Source organism: Aythya ferina (genome assembly GCF_964211825.1).
Source record: "Aythya ferina genome assembly, chromosome: 15".
NCBI lineage: Eukaryota > Metazoa > Chordata > Aves > Anseriformes > Anatidae > Aythya > Aythya ferina.
The window spans coordinates 16,876,239-16,894,951 of record NC_140314.1 but is presented as its reverse complement, the minus strand read 5'-3'; the positions used below and the strand labels follow the sequence as shown (position 1 = coordinate 16,894,951).

General features: G+C 40.7%; 2 protein-coding genes across 9 annotated transcripts; one reads left to right on the top strand and one right to left on the bottom strand.

Moving 5' to 3' along the window:
- Positions 1-487: 487 nt before the first annotated feature.
- TVP23A (trans-golgi network vesicle protein 23 homolog A) lies at positions 488-10,760 on the top strand. 8 transcript variants are annotated; one of them, XR_014698162.1, is made up of 8 exons: positions 496-878; positions 3,319-3,463; positions 4,345-4,434; positions 7,407-7,532; positions 9,171-9,300; positions 9,448-9,573; positions 9,702-9,790; positions 9,899-9,947. XR_014698162.1 is itself a non-coding variant. In XM_084536565.1 (7 exons), exons 1-6 carry the CDS (start codon positions 724-726, stop codon positions 9,528-9,530), a joined length of 621 nt encoding a protein of 206 aa, XP_084392691.1. In that variant the 5' UTR covers positions 488-723; the 3' UTR covers positions 9,531-9,573; positions 9,702-9,874. The 8 variants fall into 8 exon arrangements, 7 of the variants coding, with proteins under 7 accessions (XP_084392691.1, XP_084392692.1, XP_084392686.1 ...); XM_084536565.1 differs by lacking the exon at positions 9,899-9,947 and having other exon boundaries at positions 488-878; positions 3,319-3,355; positions 9,702-9,874; XM_084536560.1 differs by lacking the exon at positions 9,899-9,947 and having other exon boundaries at positions 9,702-9,874.
- A 114-nt stretch (positions 10,761-10,874) lies between these two features.
- Positions 10,875-17,625, bottom strand: NUBP1 (NUBP iron-sulfur cluster assembly factor 1, cytosolic). The gene is made up of 11 exons (XM_084536559.1): positions 17,567-17,625; positions 17,389-17,490; positions 17,148-17,284; positions 16,888-16,956; positions 15,814-15,846; positions 14,970-15,060; positions 13,884-14,038; positions 12,655-12,765; positions 12,436-12,538; positions 11,625-11,708; positions 10,875-11,042 (listed from the first exon to the last, which is right to left on the bottom strand). Exons 1-11 carry the CDS (start codon positions 17,598-17,600, stop codon positions 10,990-10,992), a joined length of 972 nt encoding a protein of 323 aa, XP_084392685.1. The 5' UTR covers positions 17,601-17,625; the 3' UTR covers positions 10,875-10,989.
- Positions 17,626-18,713: the final 1,088 nt, after the last annotated feature.

Sequence of the window (18,713 nt, the reverse complement as noted above, 5' to 3'; positions counted from 1 at the left end):
GGCTACCAAGGTCAAAATATAGCTACCACCATATGAACATCATTGCTTATAAAATATACCTTTCTCTCCTATAATTTGTGTTAATTGCTAATCCTACTGAAAACAGCTCTGGCATATTTTCTGATGCATTACGTATAGTCTTGCTCTAATAGGGCTTACACAGAACTACTTTGCAATTAATATTTTTAAATGTTCACTTTGGCAGCTTCTGTACTTACTAAAAATATACACTCTGCTTCGGTTAGGTATTTCAGAGAAGCCTACTATGCTGTTATTTGCAGGCTTACGTAATGCTAGTGAGATCTACAAATGACTGATGTATCAGCTCTTCCTTGATCCTTCACTTCACACTTTCCTGCCCGAGTTGTTTCCTTGATGCCTCGCTTCACTGTCCCCCAGTTATTGACCTTCCTGAACGCTTCCCGCTGCCGCTATCGCTGTCTCGTTCCACTTGTCCTTTACCGCTGCGCCATCCACCTGCAATTCAAAGCACACCCCACAGTTCTTCCCCAACCTTTTACCAAAGACCGAGCACCCCCGTTACGCTGGTGGTGCCCACAGCACCCTCATCTCCCAAGCCCATCTCCCCGGCGGCGCGGCCCCAGGCCCCTCCGGGGGTGTCCGTGCGGGGCTGCGGACGGCCCCCCAGGCTCCAGCCCAACCCCTGGGCCCCGAGCAGGCCGCGGCCGGGCCCTTTTCCTTGAACCCCCCCCCGCCCGGAGGATGAAGCAGGCGGGGACGGCGCAGCCCGGCCGCCCCTCGCCGCTGCCGGGCGCGCTGTGGGGGTCCCCGCCGCAGGCGCTGGGGGACGACACCGAAGACGTGTCGCTGGACTTGGGCGGCGAGGAGGAGTTAGCGCTGCGGAAAGCCCAAATCAGGTAACGACGGGGGACCGGAGCGGCCCCTTCCCGGGGGTGGGGGACAGGACACGCGTGAGGCAGCACCCGAGCGCCGGGCGGGGAGGCCCGAGGCCTGAGAGGACCGGCAGAGCCCACGGCAGCCGCCTTCTGCTCAGGGCCGGGCACCCGGCACGCTGCGGGGCGGCAGGAGGGCTCCCTCGTCCCCGGCAGCGAGCTCTGGCACTGCTCTGTGCACCCCGCTGAACGGGAGCGTTTGTTTGGGGTGGAAGCAGCAGCTCTTCCCACCAGGGGACGGTGATGCCTGGCATATGACACTGTAGCTCTTACCTGGGAAAGCCATAGAACCCCAACACCCTCGGGGTGAGCTGCCTGCAGCTGGGGACCGCACTTTTGTCCTATACGGAGCTTCACCCTTATCCCAGATCACTGCAGTCCATTACAACATTAATATTCTTGCATGTATAAACAAAGTAAAATAAGAGCTGGACATCTTACCTGAGTTACACAACCAACTGTGCAGCTTCACAGTACGATCAATCAGTTTTTCTAGTGTCTGCTGAAGCCTTACAGCCCTTCCACTGCATTGGACTTCGCAACAGGGCGCGTGCTTGATGAACCAGCCACAGTTAACATGACCAGAACCGCTTTGTTTTCAGTGCATTAGCGGCAGCCCACAGTTTAGATGCAGGTTTGTGTTTTTGTTTGTGTTTTGGTGCAGACTTGGAGCACATGAACAAATGAGACTAAACTGGAAAATACAGCTCCAGGGCATCTTGCACACACCAGCCACAGGTTCAGTCAGTGAGACCAGACTAGAGCCAGCATGAAGTGAAACTGCTGAAGCATTTATCTGAGGTCCCAAGGTGCACAGCACCAGTTCCTTGGCTGTCAAGATCTGTACTACAGGCTCAGTGAAGTGTTTAGGGTTGTAATAACTGTAGGCCTCTTGCTCACATACTTTCCCAGTAAACAGTCTTCAAAGTCTGACATCAGAACACATTCATTCTGTAATTCATCAGTATTCAACAGTAATTCATGATCTGACTTCCAAAATAAAGCACTATGACTTCTCCAAATAGCTTTTATTGCTAAAACATACCATTCATGGAACTCTTGTGTCCTGTTTGAGATAGCAAGGCCATGTCTGGGGTTGAGAGTTCACAGGAATCCCTCTTCTCCCCCCACCTACCCATCTGCTAGGGTCAGATAAAGCTCCTTTCACTTCAAATGTCACATGTTCAGTTTTTAAGTCAGAAGTAGTTTTTGGAAAGTTTGAGGTTAGTGTGGGCATGATCAGGAAGGAGTAAATGTAAACTTCAGCTGCATGTCATTCTTGCTTGCCCAGGCAAGCACATTTACTACTACAAGCACAACATTTCCATTATAGACTAGTTAATTTCTAGAATAGGCACACAGGAATAACATTCAAATAAAGATATACACATTAATTCTAATTTAAATGTAATTATATTTCAAATTTATGGAGAATTATAATTACTGTATATATGCATTATTTTTAATTATACATAATAAATAGAATTGTTAAAGTTAATTGTGGCTTGGGCCATACTGCTGTTAGTTGTTTAAAGATGTAGAGGGCCATCACTGATGGAAAAGTTATTTGGAAAACGGATTTTATTCATTCCAGTTTTAAAGGAAGAAGTTACTTAAATGGAATGTCCATTAAATTAATCTGGTTAATTGTCATTTTAAACTAATTAACAGAAACAACTATACAGTACAAGCTTTTGTACCTGGCATGTTACACTTCACTGTGCTTATTACAACTTTCCTCAAAACCCATGTCTTACTGTACAGGCCAAAATCCAGTTCTTTATAGTTCTTGTTCCAAAGTTTCCTTTTATTTCATAATAGAATTGTTTGATAAGAACAAATATCTAACAAAGTTAATGAACATTCATTCAAAAGACCTGTAAACTTCCTTAATTGTACTTCCTCTGTGAAAGGACATTTCTCAGTCATTGCATACTAAGGTTCATTTTGTCTTATGCTATATCTTTTGTTTTGATTTAAAACAAAAAACAACAACAAAAAACCTTCAGAGTTCCCATTCCTGTTTTCAAAATACTTCTGAAAGGCATGAGATCTGTCTCAATTCTACACTGACTGATTTCATGAAATAAGTTCGGAGTGCAGTGGTGAATGCAACCACTAGATTCCTTCATGCACTACCAAAGAAATGGATGAAAGAATGCAGATTTTGTGCCATCTTAGAGGAAGTTTTAACATGAACAACAGATCTTTTAGCTGTTGATTGGAGATTGGTTATTGGAAGAATTATCACTTTGGTAATACATCAACATATGAAATAACAGCAGATACAAATACAGATACTGTTACAGACTAGAACTAGTTGTGTTATACTGCATTGTTAGCAAGTATAAAACTGCCCTTCTTGTCCCGTAACTTCCTAAGTGCTCTCTGTTGTTTTTTCCAGGCACCCACTGGCCACCTTTTTCCACCTGTTTTTCCGAGTGAGTGCTATTATTACCTACTTGTTCTGTGACTGGTTCAGCAACAGCTTTGTTGCCTGTTTTGTCACAATTCTCCTCCTTCTATCCTTTGACTTCTGGTCAGTTAAGGTAAGATGACCCTGAACAGTAATTACCTTTGGAAGTATTATGTGCCATTAAATGAAAACGATAAGGAAGATGTGTACTGAACAGAGTGACAAAAACACTGATCTGTAGATCTATTAAACGTGTCTGACACATTTTATTGAAGACTTTTACATATCTTTAGTCACTGATATAAGTTACACATGGTGAGCAAGTTGCCTTGCCATAGGCAGATTTGTCTGTACACTTTCCGTCTTAGAAAAAATAAATTAACACTAGCTTTCAGTAATGGATTCCCAAGGATGCCCAAAGCTTCAATTCTGTGCCTCGCTGCCAGTGTGCAGGAGCTTCGTGATGCTGCCGGGAGCCCAGCTGAAGCAGCAGTGCCCTCACCATGGGCAGGCAGCTTGGTCAGGCCAGCCTTGAATCCCCTGAGGTTCAAAACAGAACAATGCTTCTGCACTGAAGCAAAGAACTCATTTCTCAGGCATCCTGAAAAAAATGCAGTATTCATCCAGGCACAAAAATGTTGTCTTAATTTGCTTGATTCCAAACTTGTTTATAATTAATCTTTCATTTTCCCTGAATGTTTTTGTTTTGTGTTCTCCTCTCTTACTAAGAATTTATCAGAGGCTTCTCCAAGATACTGACTTTGAAAGGGCACATCCTATAATTTCTTACCTAAATCAATGTTACTGTGCTACTTATCACATGAGGAGAACAGGCCTCTAATTTCTATTAACTCATCCATCATTAGTGACTGTTGTGCACAGGTTGACATAGTTTTTAGAACTAAATTTACTATTTGATAAAATTATTATTTTTTTAAGACATTTGTCTCAATTTTAAATGTTGTCTGACAAGTGAATTGTGCACTTGGTTAATGCAAATAACTGTGTCACCAGAATGTGACAGGAAGACTCCTGGTTGGTTTATGTTGGTGGAACCAGATTGATGAAGACGGAACAAGCCACTGGGTATTTGAAGCAAGAAGGGTAAGAATAATAACAAAAATAGGTTCAGGACAAACAAGAGTGCATATGAAAGCTTGTAAAGCCCATACTAATTCCAATAAAGGAACAAAAAAAGTAATTGTTACAAAAATGCTCAATATCTACTTTCTTTAGAAGATAAAACAAGTATTCAGCTGCAAGCACACCATGTTGTCAGTTCCTGGAAATATTCAGCTGAGGTCTTGCAACATTTCCATCACACTCATCATCAGAATAAATATTCATATCATGGTTCTATATATGACATTTCTGGTAGTTCTATTTTAATTTCAAGTGAGAACACCTTGTAATAAACACATCTTCCCTTAGTTAATTACAAAAGGGAATTCTCATCAGGAAAGAGCTAGGTTGAAAGCAAGGCTGAATAGTTCAAGTTCAGTTTTTAAAAGTTTTTTTTTAAGTTTTATTTGTGCTCAGGGAATATGCTGGGCTGTAGTACCTGGATCACAGAGCATTCCAACACTGCTAGTACTTGCCCAACACCCTGAGCAAAAATAGACAAACAAAAACCCAATTAAAAAAAAAAAAAAAGGCACTTGGCAGTGCCTTCAGGGTCAAGATTAAACAGTTTTCATGTTGGTTTCCTAACATTGTCCAAAATCCCATTGAGGCAAGCGGCTTGTAGAACAGCACTTGAAGTGCTGCTGACAGGAATGTCCCTTTTTCACAGACCCAGCTGTGCACACACCCCAAGTGCAGAGTCCAGCATAAAACACTGAAGGTGCAGGTCTGGAGCCCTGCCACAGCCAGTGTGGCTGCACGCAGGTAAGAAGCTAAGAGATGCCAGCTTTCTGCCTGTAAGCCACATGAAATTGGGAATACAGGAAAGTCTGCAGGAAAGCAGAGAAGCTAGAAGACCTCCAGAGTATCTTAGTTTCGTTGATCTGTGGCAGCAAGCAAGAACTTTCTTAGATCTTAAAAGCAAGGGTGTTCATGAGATCACCTCCTGACCGCAGTATTACTGTAAAATGAGTAAACATGTTCCCTAGTTCACTTACTACAGTTTGTTAATTCCAGTCTGGAAGTACAAAGTCAACTTACTCCTATGGGCTCAAGGCTTCCAAAACTTGTAGCAAATAGTTTGATACTATGTTCTATACTATGAAAATCATAGTATAGCATGTAATTAGGGTGGACTGTACTTGGTCATGGCTTGTCCATAACTGCTTTATCATTTACAAGCTCCAGAATACACACAATCAATCATCTTACTTTCCAGAGTTCCCACCTCCCTTCCCAGTTCTCTGGCAGCTTTTTGAAATCTCTTCCTCTAGGGAGTGGATCTGCTTAGAAATATTCCAAGTCACTCGCTAATAACAAGCGGCCAATTCCTGGTGCACTGCTACTGGGACAGAAGTTCAACCTAGAATTTTTTTTTTATTTATATTTTTTAGGGGGCTGCAGCCTTTTGTAATCTTGCTCATCAAGTTAATTAGTTCTTTCAGGTGTGGAGTTCTGAGGTGCACTGAGATTTTTATTCCCCTGCATAGTTTGTGCTAATACCCTGCTGGGTAATTTGTCAGTAGTTCTAGATACAGGTGATGAAGCTCTTTTACTGACTCAGAACATCTTTCTTTTTCTGTAATTGTGAAGGCACAGACCTCAGTGGTTTAGAGTGTATTTTGAAAAATTAGACACTTGCTAATTAATGCATCTTCAGGATTTTCTTTGGTGCAATAGAGTAGCTTAACCATGTTTGCTGGATACCACCATCTGTCTAACATGGGATGGATAGATGAATCTTATTTTCACACAGAGAACTCTAGGTACTGAACTAAGAGTCTTTTCAGTTTTCAAACTCCACAGTTTTCCTTTCCTGCTCAGAAGCTCGTATTTCAGAAGGTAGCACTGGTAATAGTTGAATGGCCTGATGTTTGGTGTGTGATTTTGAATTCTCTTCTCCCAGGAAGGATCAAAACCTTCTGAGTAAATTTCTGCTTGGTTTCTCTTAAGTGCTTGGAGCTAACAGTGATCCTTTTGAGTTGTGCTGACTAGAAGAAATCCACAACCTTTTTTTTTTTTGCAGCCTGCCTTGAGGCTTTTGGTCTCCCTGAAGAATGCAAATAGAGCACCTTGAATGATGAGAGGCGCCAGCAGTTGCTGTGGTGCCTAACAGTAGCGTTAGGCATTTTGAAGCTACATCTTAATTTATCAAATATCAATAGACATCATAAGCAAGACTGAACTGTTAGTTTACATAATATAAAACTAAGCATCACACCAGGTTTAAATTAAATTTAAATTAAATTTAAATTAAGCTATATGTGTTTTTATAAAAAGTGTAGAAATGGACACTTTTATGAGAATTTCATTGTCTGAACTGGAACCAACTGATCAATCCTGTGTGCATCTTTAAAGTTTGCTTGTTAGCACTTGGAATAGATACTCATTGCCACATTAGATATTATAGTTGTTTTCTGATACTACACTAATTTTTTTCCCAGTGCTTTTGACTTTTGATCATGGCACAAGTCACAAAACTACTCCTCAGACTGCAAAATACTCATGCTGAAGTTCTGCTTGTAACACTGTCGTCTGTTTCACATGTCTCTGAGCCCCTGGTAAAGTTTGAATCTAATATCAAATTTAACTTAGTCTTTCTGAAGTTTAACAGCAATGGCTAGCATACAGAACTTTTGACTACAAAATACTATTAATCTGTAGCATTAGTGGCAACTACCTTTGACAAAATGAATGGATTATCTAATAAGTGAGAACAGGAAAAAGAAAACAGTGCATTTTGAACAGAAAATACTGTCATGTACAGTAGGGCAGCACGCAGAAAATTTGGCATCAGTGACTTCTCTTCCTATTGAAAACACCCTGTCTGTATGCATATAATATATGAAATTTGGGTAAACAAGTAGTTTTGTCCATTCCTCCTCCTCCACTGATTTGTTACTTATTATGGGTTTTGTCTTTGTGACTAAAAGTTTCAGTAATTTTCTTGCTAGGTGTCTATGACAGCTGCCTCAACTGAAGCTGAAGCTCGAATCTTTTGGCTTGGCCTCATTATCTGTCCAGTCATTTGGACTGTATTTTTCTTCAGCACCTTGTTTTCCCTGAAGCTGAAATGGCTGGTAAGTCTGGCATTACTGAATGAGCTACAGCAGACAAGTAATGTTAATTGAGGGAAAACCCAGATCTGTAGTTTTGCAACAGTCTTTGTACCAAAATCTACAACTCTACAACTCTACAAAATCTACTCCTCTACAAGAGGAGTTTTCTGCAATCAAGCCCTGCAATCCAGAATGGATCATTTTTAGCATCACTTTTACTAGGTTAGCAACTGTAGCTACAATTAGCTACTTCAATTAGCTCCAGTAAAGCATCTTAAGTAGTTGACAGAATTGCAACCTCATTTTTAACTGTAGCATTTTACTTTTCTCCAACTTCTTTATTGACATCAAAAGATACTAGTGGGAGAGAACAAAAAGTGAACCAGAAGTGCTGGCTTTCAGGTTTTCACATCTCCTCAGGACTCGAATGTTATTAGCTCTTAAAAGTAAGGATTTTAGATTTCTGGCATCATTCCCGTTTGAATGGACCAGTATGAAAGCACTTAAAAATCTTGATAAATTAAGATATAACTATATAGTTTATAATTATTGCATTTATAAGTCATCCATTCTACGAAGGACAAGCAAAACATTACACATTTTTCTAAATAGAAATTGTACCCCATATATTGTATTATGCTGATGCTTTGTCTATGAAATTTGTTTTCCTCTGTATATTTTTCTATTGTGCTTGCATAATCACCATAGAATACATTTCATCAAGTTCTGAACTGTGCAAAGTACAATTTTATTATTAAAGATATAAAGCATCTTGCATACCCGCTGCTACAGAACAAATAATAACCAAGATTACATTTTGTTAGTAAATGAAATGGGAAATTCAGATAATGGGTATGAATCTATTGCAAATCATTAACTGCTTCCTTAAGCCCCAAGTGGCATAACTATACAAACAATAGTTAAAATTAAACCAGCTGTCTTCCTTCACAGCCCCACCTTTAGTTTTGAAAAACAGATTGTTTGCTAAGCAAAGAGCTAGCTGGAGAAGGAACCTAAGCTAGCGCAGAAGATGCAGGTTGTTCAGGTGTTTGTAAAACCACGTTACAAAATGAAAATTTGATAGCTTCCAGGAAATTAAGACAAACATTATTTTACCAGTTAATTAATTGGATTTTGCCTGCTGCTAAGCCTCTAGCACCATGAAAGGACCTACTCATTTACACTGCCTGCTAACGATGGATATTGATATACATCTGTTGATACTATTTGTAAATCTTCAAGTTACAGGATCTTTTGTGTAATAAGGCATTTGGCAGCTAAACATGTCTGCAGGCCTGCTGTGTGTTTGGATGTGAAGCTCTTAGATACAATTGGGCTTAAAAGATGAAATGATTATGAAATTGATCAAATAGGTGCTTTTTTGTATAGGTGCTCTTAGGAAAGTAATGAAGTTTTTCAAAATGCAGAATTACCTCAGCTAGAAAAAAAAAAAAAGCTACACAATTTTGATTAAAAAGGCATTTTGCAGAAAGGGACTACAATGTTTAGTACGGTTGGATCTCTTTTACGGTCCTTCGTTATTTGAAGGGACATTCCTTTCTTACAGCATTTTTGTATAGAGCAAGCATATATATTCTAATGCATAGTCTACGTATATGGCAGTATATTTGTCCCAGCCAATCTTTTGTTTGTCCGCAGGCTCTTGTGATAGCTGGGATTTCCCTTCAAACTGCTAATTTATATGGATACATCCACTGCAAATTAGAGGGACAAAAAAGCATCGGCAGAATAACTTCGAGATTTTTTGTCACAGCAGATATTCCCAAGAGTAAGTACCAAGCTGGACTGTCAGCTATAAGCCAAGAGGTATCAAATGCTGACCTGTTGGTTTTGGCTTTTCCTGGTATTAGTTCCTAATGTAGATTCTGACAGGGTTACCTTGATTCTCCAATAAGCCATTCTTGTGCGTTCTCAGAGGGGCCGTACCCCATAGCAGTCTGCTCTGTACTCACGAGCCTTGCTGAAGCTTCACAACTGAGCTGCTTGCAGGGTCCATGAAGAATTTCCTCTAAGTTAAACCTTCAGTATGATGCTTTCTGAGGTACTGTAATGCCTAGGCACAGCTGGAAGAACAGTCTTAAACCCTGAGACTTCCACCAGCCTTTTCCGTTTATGATTCCTACATAATGGGTTATGGTCACACCTGCCTTTCCTGTGTTCATTCTGCAGGACAGACAAGAATTTCAGATGACTGCATTGAAGAACATGGAAAGACGGGCACTAGATAGTCATTTAAGGAAATAATAAAAAGACAACCAGTAAAAATACTGATTTATGAAAGCTGTTTTACATATTAAGTTACTGAAATGAAGCTCTTCTATAATTATACCTGCATGAAATAATGATTTTGTCATTTGTGTCTTCAGACTGAAAGGATTATAGCCTTTGGTAAAGACTCTACTTACTTCAAAATAAGACTTTCACCAAAAGGCAGTTTGCACAGGCATGAGAACAGTGCTTGTGGTTTACACAGGACTTTCATGAGCAGACCCGTCCTTGAGAAAAAACTGTGAACTAACCTGAAACTATTGGATTGTCCTGAGAATATAATCAAAAGACAATGATCACTTGTTTCATTTTCAAACTACAGTTAATAAAATGAAATTACCTTTTCCTCTTGTAGACATCACTGATTTCTCAGAGCTGATTCTGCAGTAAAAAGCGAAATTACAATCGTAAAGGGCCACTTGGTTATTTAAGATACCAAAAATTATTTTTTTTCTGTATTCAGGCTTAAGATCTAGTAGAAGAAAAAAAATCTTGCAGCAAGTCCACAGTGCACTTGTGTGGAGCAGCCACAGTTAAGTAATTAAAATATATTTATTTTATTCAATACCTGTAATAAAATATTGTATTTATGCTGTAATCATAGCTGCCTAAACTCCAGCAGGTTTTTATTTTAAAACTGATGCCAATAATAAAAGAAGACATAACTTCAACAATTCTACTCAAAATATAGATCTTTTACACTGAAAGAAAAAAATACTTATGGGATGTTTTGCAGTAAGAATGTGGGCGTTACAATTAATCCAAGTGCAGAGGGTAGGGCGAAGCCTACTACACATGCATATTAGATTCTTCAGATACAACACCCCAACATCAGTGAAATGTATTTTATGTTCAACTTTGTGAACAGAATCTTGCATACAGATGTTTTCAAAAGTCAACTTCATATTCATGTTATTAGTATGGTGACATTGAATTCAGATTACACCTTTGTAACACAGATGTACGTGTTTGTTTGTTTGTTTTGTTTTAAACTTTATAGCAAGCTTTGAGATGCCTGTGAACTTCAAGGAAATTGAAGTTCAATTATGGAAATAAAAGCCTAGGGCAAAGACATTAATAATAAGAATTTATTTGCAATATACAAAAAGAATACATTCCTTCTATTAAATCAAGGCATAGGTTACTTTTCTATAATTACACATGAAATACATTTTTACTTCACTCATAGTTAGATAATCTTTTCTTCTTGAGTATGTTGTAGATCACAGTATTCCTGAATCCCTGGAGAGACAAGGGAGAAAGTAATACAGATAACACCTCAGTTGCATATCAGGCATCAGCCTGTCTCCTATCAGTACAAATATCACAGTTTAGGCCTTAATCAGCACTAAAGGGCCTTAGGAATGTCCCCAACTGTTGGTATGTAAAAAACTGTGTGTCATCTGCTCTTAAGGGTGTGTGGTTTTTTTTGTTTTGTTTTGTTTTTGTGTAATTACATTTAGAGTGAAGGCAATAATTAGCCAGCTATATCTTACTCAGTAAGCTCCCCTCAACAGGCATGCTGAACAACTGCTTAAGAGCAAGCATATACACATCTTTTCTGAAAATTAATGACTTACACTAAACATTGAAACTGGTTATTAAATACAATTTAGTTATTGCTTTATAAGCCTATCATAACTGATGAACAAAAGTAAGCATTGTACTTGCGTATGTTACTTTCAGAATTGCTATACATATGTACTGTGCTTCTTTTAATAGTATGTGGCAGAATAACATAATTTTGTTTAACACCTTTATGCACTGCCAAAGGAAACGCTCAGAATGGAAAGGATTCACTTGCACTGAGATTTCCAGACTTACTCTGAATGATGTTCCTGTAAGATGATGTAGCTGGAGACTCAGGTGCTTCAGACAAGAAAGACTGACCTTTGTCACAACTTTTTCCTTAAAGGACAGGGAAAAACATGAAAACATACCAAGAGAAAAATTAAAGAAGAACTTGTCTTATTTTAAACTTCATCCTACTAGAAGTTATACCCTTCCAATGAGCCACTTAATCTATTCCTTCTAAGAAGTCATTGTGTCAGTAATACAACAGCTTAGCTTTACAAAGGAACACTATCAATAGAAAATTTCAGTCGTTATTTTGAAAGTACTGAACTGTTCCTTATGCCATTAAATCAAGTGTTAATTTCTAATAGGTGGTGGGTAAAGAACCAAGCCATCCCACAATCCACAAGAGGATTTGAGTCATGCCAGTAACATTGGGTAAAGCACTAATTTTAGCGCGTAGTATTTACAAGATGTTATTATTGGTAGTGGTTATGAATTTATTAATTCTGTACTTTCACATAATTACACTGAAGAGAAAGACACAGTGTACTTAGAATACAATTATACAGCTTCAGAGGTATATGATATAACCTTTATCAAAATGAATTTTCATGTTAAGTAAGTTATCCTAGCACTTTTCTCTTTTCACACCATGCTGTGTCACACTTCCAGTAACTTTTGATTCAAATAAAAATTCTATCTGAAAGCAGCTATTTACCCAAGAGACAAAAATGTTTAACGTTCCAATTTACCAGTGTCTAGGTCAGGCTTTCAAAGTTATAAATTCAGTACAAGATGAACAATGTGTTTTAAATGTAGTGCAATATGGTAACTTTACCTATTTGAGGATCTAGAGGCACTTTACCCAGGAGGGAAACGTTTAAGTTCTGGCACATTTTCTCTGCACCTCCAGTAGTTGGGGGAAAGATCTGAGATTCATTCTAGGAAAACATGAGTTAAAATACTGCAATTTAGAGTATACGGCATTTTTAGAGAAATGTTTTATATGCAAACAACATCAAGATAAAGAAGTGCTGTAAGATACAGCTAGCTTTACCTTACATTTTGGACATATAAAGCCACTCATATTTTCCACAACACCTATGATTGGCAGTTTCACTTTATGACAGAAGTTGATCTCCTTCCGAACATCCTGAAGTGATACTTCCTACAAACATTAGAAAACACTGCTACTTTGAATGTAATAATTTGATGCTGAAGCTACTAAGTTAATCCTTAGAACTATGTTAAAGTTTATAATCAATTATTACTGTCTCTTCATATTTTGAAGAACAAACTTATACTATGTAGTCCAGCAAAAAAAAATCTCAGAATAACAGTAGAACAGGCTAAAACTGTTCTAGCCTACAGAATGTGGTTTTATTTTGGAAGCTGACTTGACTCTAGTGTAGATTCAGCCATACCTATGTTTTATCTCTCATATTCATCTTCAATCGCTAGTTCTTTAAAATGGAACTTTCTCACATGTTCAGTTTACAGAAAGATCCTTGGCATCGTCAACAGCAGAGAAAGACAAGAACCTCTAGGCTTACACTTAATTTTTTCAAGTTACATTTTAAATAGCTTATCATCCCCTCAGAGTTTTTGCATATGTGCCTGACCTCATTTAGTTCTCCTTTTTCCTTCTCCTTTCCTCAACACCTATCTGTTATTGTCCTCAGCATTCCATTTCCTTTACATTTTATATTCTTTTGAGTGTTGTGAAAACACTTGGTGTTTTCTGCTAGCGTTATCTCCTATTTCTTTCCAAACCAGGGATTAAAACCAATGTTTTAATTTGATATCTTTTAAGTTTCATCTCTCCACAGTCAGATTTTTCTTTTAAGAACAAGTATCACAGAAATGTGCCTAATTTCCATTTGCAAGTCAGGTTTTCCTTGAGATTGTAAGTCTGTGTGACCTTCCTCTACTCCCTCTGACTTATGCAAAGGCCTAAACTTCTTACTGACTTCTGAACATTAAGCTATTGGGAATTACGAATTCCCAGCTATGCCAACTCTATTCTCAAAGAAGAAAGTGAAATACTGCATTTCACTTCACATTTCAGATCACAGCTGTTGTTGGTGAACAGATACGTGGTTTAGTGGCTCATTCAGATGGATGCCTCAGTGGAGTACGGGGTCTAACTCATAAAGCAGCCACCTGTAGGCACAAGGTCAGTCACTTCCCTCAGATTTTGTACCATCCTTTCTCTGAAGTTAAATACAGATTCTAAATCAAGGAACTGCCATGATGTTTCAATCAATGAAAATTAAGTTCTCTTACCTGAGGGGTAGTGATTATAACAGCGCCATCTACATGCGATGCACCAAGATACTGCACAATAGACAAGTGTTCGTCTGATGTTCCTGGAGGCGTATCTATTATCAAGTAGTCAATTTCACCCCAGTCCACATCGCGAAGAAATTGCTTGATCAGCCCTAGAAGAAAGGATTAGAATGTGCGATGAATAGAAAAGAAACAAAAACAAAACAAAACAACAACAACAAACAAACGAACGAACTTAGTGTATTTCAAGCTTTAGAGACTACTTCAAGTTTTAGAATCTAGGTATTAAGATTCTTCTGACTACAGCCAATTTAAGTACAGAAATGCTTGCTTTGCCAAAGCTTAAAAAAAAATATGCTCATGCAAAAACTGACTCAAACTAATGTACTTATTTAAAGGTTACTTAGATACCTTTATTTATGACAATAAAATAAAATGCTCGGAGCTGTATGTTTGTCTTCAAAATGATGCAGTTCTATACATGTAATGAACATCACAAAAAAACAACTTCTCCACATTTCCAATTTTGTAATAATTCTTCTCAGTCAATGTATTTTGTAATTCATCACACCATAACTAAAGCATCTAAGGTTGAGGAATCCTGGACCATTACAGCATTTATTATTAGTGCAGTTTGAGTAAATTTCAGCAAAGCATTACATTTGTTTTCATTTGATTTCACCTTCTTGACAATCATTTTACAATAGTTTCAACAATTAGATAGATTCCGCTCCTATGATTTATTGTCTTGAGAGGAAAAAGCAACTAGAAGTGAGACTTACAAAAATAATTTCCTTTGCAAAACTAAAATCTGTCTCTGTTACTACAGATTCATAATGAGCACAGACCTTTTATGACCTACTTTTTTAAGCTGAACATGTTCATTTGATGAAGTTAGAAGGTACTACAATTTACAAAACCATGAAACAACATTACCCACTGGTTTAACTGAATTATTTACTGTTGTTTCTTTTACTGTAGCTTGCTATATTGTGCAATTTATGCTATTAGACAAGTAAGTTCATCATTTGATATTCAGTCTTTTAACTACATAAATTATTGCCGAAAACACCTTATACGTACCATTTTTTTTTGGTCCTCTCCAGATGACAGCATCATCAGGACTACTGAGCAAGAACCCCACTGACATGACACTTAAGTTTTCTTCAACATACTAAAAGAGAAGAGAAACTTAGTAGAGAATACTGAACAGTAGAGAAAGAGCAGAGAAACCAACTCTGAACAGTCTTGTAGAAAAAGCAGCTTGAGGGGGGGAAAAAGATTAAAAAACAACAGCAGAGAACCTTATTCTACCCTTTTAACAAACGGCTTTAAAGACTGCGTAGGTTTTTCTGCAACTCTCACCAACTACATTCATAGATTGACAAAAAACTAGTTCTACTAAGTGTTACAGTGTTTGATGGAATCCCTGCGAGCAGTGTAAGGACAAAAGCAGTTCTCCCTCTCAGCATCAAGCTGTCTTATTAGCAGGACTCACACTGAATGTGGTCTTTAGAAACCAACAAACCACCCAACCTGGCATTTTCCCTGCATTTTGTGAAGATTAATGAGTTTTTTTTGGGGGGGGATGTAAGATCTGTCCATCGCTGAAAGGTTGGCATACTGTACATGTATAGCTGCATAATAGTCAAATACAAATATCAAGTAACCAATATTTATCGCCAATAGCATAGCAGAAAAGCCTATAAAGCAACAGAAATACAGTAATAAAGCCATTTTAAAAATACAGTATTATGATTAACAAAAGAAATTTAACACTGATATAACATATAGCCAGATTCTTTAGAATCTGCATATGTAATTAAGAAAAGAATTAATAGAGTAAGTATCTTCCGCTTCTCCCCATCCTTAAACATAGTACAAATTCACAGGGCAAACTCATTTTGAAACAACTGCACCAACTTACCACTGGTGACCATCCAGATCCACTCTGATGAACCTGAAAATTGAAGTGATACATACAAAGCTACATTAGAAAAAATTGCAAAAGTTACACAGAGGATGAACCTACGTCAAAACTGGATAAACAGATATCTTGCCCATGGGAGCAATGCCACTTCACTGGAACAGCTGAATTAAATAGTGCAGAAAGGCCAGATCTCCATTAATAAGTGAACTGCTTAACTCCTGCAGAAAATTCCCCCGTGATTTTATGTATTTATATGAAACATTCCAGGTTGGTAAAGAGCACCAGGCCTACATTACTGACGTTAACTGCTCACGTGTATCACAGAATCACAGAACTGAAGGGGTTGGAAGGGACCTCAAAAGATCATCAGGTCTAACCCCCCTGCCAAAGCAGGTTCCTTAGAGCAGGTTGCCCAGGTAGGCGTCCAGACAGGCCTTAAATATCTCCAGAGAAGGAGACTCCACAGCCTCCCTCCCTGGGCAGCCTGTTCCAGTGCTCCGTCACCCTCACCGTGAAGAAATTCTTTTGCGTGTTGGTGCGGAACTTCCTATGCACCATCTTGTGACCATTACTCCTTGTCCTGTCCCCACAAACCACTGAAAAGAGGCTGGCCAAATCCCTCTGTCTCCCACACCTCAAGTATTTATACACACTGATGAGATCCCCTCTCAGTCTTCTTTTGTCCAGGCTGAACAGACCCAGGTCTCTCAGCTTTTCCTCATAAGGAAGATGCTCCAGGCCCTGTATCATCTTTGTGGCCCTCCGCTGGACTGTTTCCAGGAGATCCTTGTCTTTTTTGTACTGGGGAGCCCAGGACTGGACACAGTATGGGGTAGATATGTGATAGATATGGAGCAAAAGCTGGTTTGCAGAACCGAAAGACACACAACTCTTTCACAAACTAAATCATGCCAAACTCACCCATTTCATCTAATTTCCCTGCCTACTGTCACACCTTTCCCAGTAAACATTAAGACTTCAATCTATGTAAAACTGAAATATGGATGAAAAAATGGGAATGCTTTTCAACCAGACATTTGAGCCCTCCCTACAGAAGCAATATGAGCATACCTGCTCTCCTTCCAGACCCATCATCTTCGGGATTGACGGCCCACAGATGTCTATATCCAGCAGAGCAACCTGGAAAACAAAGCACCGCAGCCCCCTGGGAACGAGCTGGCACGGGGCCGCTTTCGAGGGCCGGGTCGGGGAGGGGAAAGCTCCACGCAGCGGGCACGGTCAGAGCCCTGGGGAGAAGCGGCAGGGGCGGGGGCAGTCACAGCCCTGCCTGCAGCTCGGGACACAGCCCCGTGGCGCCCGGCGCCACCCACCTGCTTGCTCTCGTCCGCCGCCAGCCCGTGGGCCAGGAGGGCGCTGAAAGTGCTCTTGCCCACGCCGCCCTTGCCGGACAGAACCAGCACCACGTGCTTCACACACCGCAGCCGCTCCCGCAGCGCCGCCGCCTCCGCTGCGGGGTGGCACGGCCGCGGTCAGCCACCACCGGCCCCGCCCCCGTCCGGTTAGCCCCGCCCCCGGCGCGGCCTAGCCCCCCCCCCCCCAGGCCTCCCTCACCCGGGTCCGGGCCGGCGGCGCCGGCAGCGCACAGCTTCTGGTTGGGGCATCCCTGGCAAGCGGCGGCCCGGCCCGCCTGGGCACTGCCGGTCCCCGGGCAGTCTGCAACGGACAAGGAGAGCTGGGACGCGGGCACCGGCGGCGGTCACAGCCCCAGCCCACCCGCCGCGCCCCTCACCCTCCGGCTGCGGCCCGCCCGCGGCGTCCGCCATGGCGTCCACCGCGCGTCACATCCGCCGGGCGCCGCAGGGGCGGTGCTGCAGCGGGGCGCGTGCGCGGGCGGGCGGAGCTGAGCCCGAGAGGGGAGGTTCCGGGACTGAGGAGACGAAGGTGGGGGAGCGGCCGGGCTTAGGGCCCGCGCTCCGTGTTGGAGCCCCCGGTGGCCGCTCGCGAGGGCCCCAAACAGAGCCCGGTGCCCCGCTGCCACCCGTGTGCCGCCGGCACCGTGCGGCGGGGAGGGGGCGTTACGCGGCAATAAACGCGCCATGATTTCCTCTCTCTGAGGTTGTACAGCTCTGAGATTATCCCTTCAGTAAAATAATTCCATTGCCATATTTCGTACCAGTTCTGAGTATATTTATTTCCGTTCCTTGCTGTTACACAATTCATTCCCGTTAATTTAATTAGCGAATACGTTTGCAAGATTTTTCTACCTCGTTTTGGCCCATCAGCTTCTAGCAGTCTGATAACCGCTGTGTATGTAGGTAAAGGTCACTAAATCCACAAACCAAGGAAGCGTGCGCTTGGCTGTGGTGCAGTCTGGGCCTTGTTACCAGCACTTTACCATGACCGCTGCCTCTGTCTGCTTCCCCCACGTGTTTCCCAGCATGGTCCAGCCACACATAAGGTCAATACTATAGTGTTGGAGTGCAGGCTTGAAGCAGTGGTGACTACTCATTGTGCTGCTCATCAACCCATGATAAACCAACAATTCACCTGCCTAAAAGTTGTGGAAACTGCAGCTGTAAAACTGAGACCCCTACAGATACCAGCAAAGAATCCCTAACAGGGTAATTCAGATTCAGCAAAAAACAATTCCTGCCCCCAAGGGCTTGTGATCTAAATAGAGGTGAACATTGAACAGAACCGTTTTTAGTCTCATGAGAAGGAAAATGTTTCTTTGTCAATCTTTTTACCTTCCCTTCATTTTTTTCCATTACTTGTGTACACAGTTCTTGCAATGCTATTATAACTAAAACAGTGCAGAGCTGCAGCAATTGTAGATGCAGCAGCAGCCATCTGAAAGTAGTAACGTGAGTAAAATTTGTGGTTTTGCACAAGTTAAACCTTCTGAATAAGACTTTAAATAGTACAACCAATTTGCT